Raw genomic sequence first — 3684 nt, forward strand, 5'->3', positions numbered from 1 at the left:
CCAGCCCCATCACCACCATCTCCAGCCCCATCACTACCCCAGCCCTATCACCACCATCTCCTGCTCCATCACTGCCATCCCCAGCCCCATCACCATCATCTCCAGCCCCATCACTGCCACCATTTCTTTAAGCCTCTACACAGTGGGGGGGAAGCGGCTTAGCCCCCTCACCCCCACCCCCCAGCCCAGCTACGGTGCGGGGTGCTGGGCTGCCACGACCCCCATCTCCACCTTCGCAGGTCGGCGGTGGGCACCATGGCCGCGGCGTGGCGCGCGGCGCTGCTGGCCACCCTGCTGCTGGCCGAGCCCTGCGCCCCGGAGCCGGCGGCCGAGGCCAACGGCACCTGCCAGGGCTCCAACCGGTGCCAGCCCGGCGTGCTGCTGCCCGTGTGGCAGCCCGACAACCCCTCCTTCGGCGACAAGGCCGCCCGCGCCATCGTCTACTTCGTGGCCATGATGTACATGTTCCTGGGCGTCTCCATCATCGCCGACCGCTTCATGGCCTCCATCGAGGTCATCACCTCCAAGGAGAAGGAGATCACCATCACCAAGGCCAACGGGGAGACCAGCATCGGCACCGTGCGCATCTGGAACGAGACCGTCTCCAACCTCACCCTCATGGCCCTGGGCTCCTCGGCGCCCGAGATCCTCCTCTCCGTCATCGAGGTCTGCGGGCACAACTTCCAGGCGGGCGAGCTGGGGCCCGGCACCATCGTGGGCAGCGCCGCCTTCAACATGTTCGTGGTGATCGCCGTCTGCGTCTACGTCATCCCCAGCGGCGAGAGCCGCAAGATCAAGCACCTGCGGGTCTTCTTCGTCACGGCCTCCTGGAGCATCTTCGCCTACATCTGGCTCTACCTGATCCTGGCCGTCATCTCGCCCGGCGTGGTGCAGGTGTGGGAAGCCCTCCTCACCCTCATCTTCTTCCCCGTGTGCGTGGTCTTCGCCTGGGCCGCCGACAAGCGGCTCCTCTTCTACAAGTACGTCTACAAGCGCTACCGGGCCGACCCGCGCAGCGGCATCATCATCGGCACCGAGGGCGAGCTGCCCAAGGGCATCGAGATGGACGGCGGCTTCCTGGCCCCCGAGCGCCGGGAGGCCGAGGGGGCGGCCGCCGCCTCGCCGGCCCTCGCCGAGCCCACGCCAGAGGAGAAGGAGCTGGATGAGAGCCGCCGCGAGGTCATCCAGATCCTCAAGGACCTCAAGCAGAAGTACCCCGAGAAGGAGCTGGAGCAGCTGGTGGAGATGGCCAACTACTACGCCCTGCTGCACCAGCAGAAGAGCCGGGCTTTCTACCGCATCCAGGCCACCCGCATGATGACCGGCGCCGGCAACATCCTCAAGAAGCAYGTGGCCGAGTTCTCCAAGAAGGCCTCCAACCTGCTGGAGGTGCCGTCGGACGCGGAGGAGGAGACCTGCAGCCGCATCTTCTTCGAGCCCTGCATGTACCACTGCCTGGAGAACTGCGGCTCGGTGACGCTCTCGGTGGCCTGCCAGCACGGCGCCGAGGCCAACCACACCTTCTACGTCGACTACAAGACGGAGGACGGCTCGGCCAAGGCGGGCTCCGACTACGAGTACAGCGAGGGGACGCTGATCTTCAAGCCGGGCGAGACGCAGAAGGAGCTGAAGATCGGCATCATCGACGACGACATCTTCGAGGAGGACGAGCACTTCTTCGTGCGGCTCCTCAACCTGCGGGTGGGCGACGCCGAGGGCATGTTCGAGACGGACTCGGCCGAGCACCCCAAGGGCCGCCTGGTGACGCCGCTGGTGGCCACCGTCACCATCCTGGACGACGACCACGCCGGCATCTTCACCTTCCAGGACCGGCTGCTGCACGTCAGCGAGTGCCAGGGCACGGTGGAGGTGAAGGTGGTGCGGAGCTCGGGCGCCCGCGGCACCGTCCTGCTGCCCTACCGCACCGTGGAGGGCACGGCGCGCGGCGGCGGCGTCGACTACGAGGACGCCTGCGGCGAGCTGGAGTTCAAGAACGACGAGACCGCGTGAGTGCCGGCGTGCGAGAGGTCGTGCGGTGCGTGCGCAAGGGCCCGTGCGACAGGGCGCGTGTGCGAGGATGCATGCAATATGTGCGARTGCAAAGGGGGTGGGTGGGTGTGCACGCAAGGGCCTGTGCAATGGGATGTGTGTGCAAGGATGCGTGCAAGTGCAAAGGTAGTTAGTGCACAAGGGGCTGTGCAACGGGGTGTGCGTGCAAGGATGTGTGCAATACGTGTGAGTGCAAAGGTGGGTGTGTGTTTGTGTGCACAAGGGTCTGTAAAATGGGATGCCTGTGCAAGGGTCCATGCAATGAGGTGCATGTGCAAGGGGCTGTGCAATAGTGTGTGTGCACCCGAGTTTGTGCAATGGTGTGCACRTGCAAGGGTCATGCAATGGGGTGTGTATGCAAGGACCCATGCAACGTGTGTGTGTGCAAGGGTCCGTGAAATGGTGTGTGTGTGCCAGGATCCAGGCAACAGGGTGCATGTGCAAAGGTCTGTGCAATGGCTGAGCGTGCAAGGGCCCGTGCACTGGGTGCATGTGCAAACGCCTGTGCAATGCTTGGCTGCTCGTGCAAGCAGACCAACCCATGTGAGCAGGGTGGCCCTGGGCACACTCGTGTGAGCAAGGCAGCCCCATGCACGGGCRGATGGGGGGACGGCTGGACRGACGGACGCCTGGGKCCCCCGGCCCGGCGGCTGCRGGCAGGGCTGGGAGCYGGTTCCCACCRTGGCTCGTGCACGTGCTTGTGCATATGTGTGCGCATGCACGTGGAGGTGTCCAGGCACCAGTGCCCGAGGCCGTGCATGCATGCGCGTGCGCATGTGCACACGGAGGTGCCCGTGTGCCGGCACCCGTGGGCGTGCGTGGGTGTGTGCACGCAGAGGCGTCCATGTGCCGGTGCCCATGGTGATGCACACACATGTGCGTGGGTGTGCGTGTGCAGGCAGAGGGGTCCGTGGGGCGGTGCACACGCGCGTGCACGGGTGTGCATGTGCAGGCAGAGAGGTCCGTGGGGCGGTGCACGCGTGTGGGCGCAGGCAGAGGGGTCCGTGGGCCGGCGCCCGGGGCGATGCACGCCCGCGTGTGCAGGCAGAGGGCTCCGCGGGGCGGTGCACGCGCGCGTGCGCGTTCGCGCGTGTGCACACGGCGGCGGCCGCGTCTCGCCCGCCCGCAGGAAGACGCTGCAGGTGAAGATCGTGGACGACGAGGAGTACGAGAAGAGGGAGAACTTCTTCATCGAGCTGGGGCCGCCGCGCTGGCTCAAGCGGGGCATCTCGGGTACGGCCGCGCCGCCCGGACGCCTGGGCCCGCGGGGGCGGGGGGCGGGGGGGCGCCCGGGTCCCCTCCCCCACCCCCCCGGCTCCGGCTCACCCCCTCCCTCTCCCCTTGCAGCTCTCCTGCTGGCCCAAGGTAAGAGCCTTCCTCCGCCTCCTCCTCCGCCACCGCCAGCTCCTCGGTTGGCCCCGGCGTGGGTCTCCCTGCGCCCACGGGTGTCCCTGCGCCCACGTGTGTCCCTGCACCCACGGGTTTCCCCACACCTATGCGTGTCCCTGCACCCACGCGTGTCCCTGCACCCACGCGTGTCCCTGCACCCATGCATCTCCCTGTGCCCACGCGTGTCCCTGCACCCACACGTGCCCCTGCACCCATGTATGCTCCTGCACCCACGCGTCTCCCTGC

The 3684-nt window shown here is 67.2% G+C and overlaps 1 protein-coding gene across 1 annotated transcript; it reads left to right on the forward strand.

Moving 5' to 3' along the window:
* Window positions 1-255: 255 nt before the first annotated feature.
* On the forward strand, window positions 256-3414 carry LOC146601187 (sodium/calcium exchanger 2-like; the record flags this gene model as incomplete). Its single annotated transcript, XM_085310887.1, has 3 exons — window positions 256-2006; window positions 3179-3282; window positions 3397-3414. Coding segments are annotated over exons 1-3 (1873 nt in total), but the record flags the coding sequence as incomplete, so codon positions are not given.
* Between the last annotated feature and the right edge of the window lie 270 nt (window positions 3415-3684).

This window comes from Rhea americana, unplaced genomic scaffold, assembly GCF_003343005.1.
Source record: "Rhea americana isolate MKP2758 unplaced genomic scaffold, rheAme1 scaffold_1080, whole genome shotgun sequence".
Classification (NCBI taxonomy): domain Eukaryota; kingdom Metazoa; phylum Chordata; class Aves; order Rheiformes; family Rheidae; genus Rhea; species Rhea americana.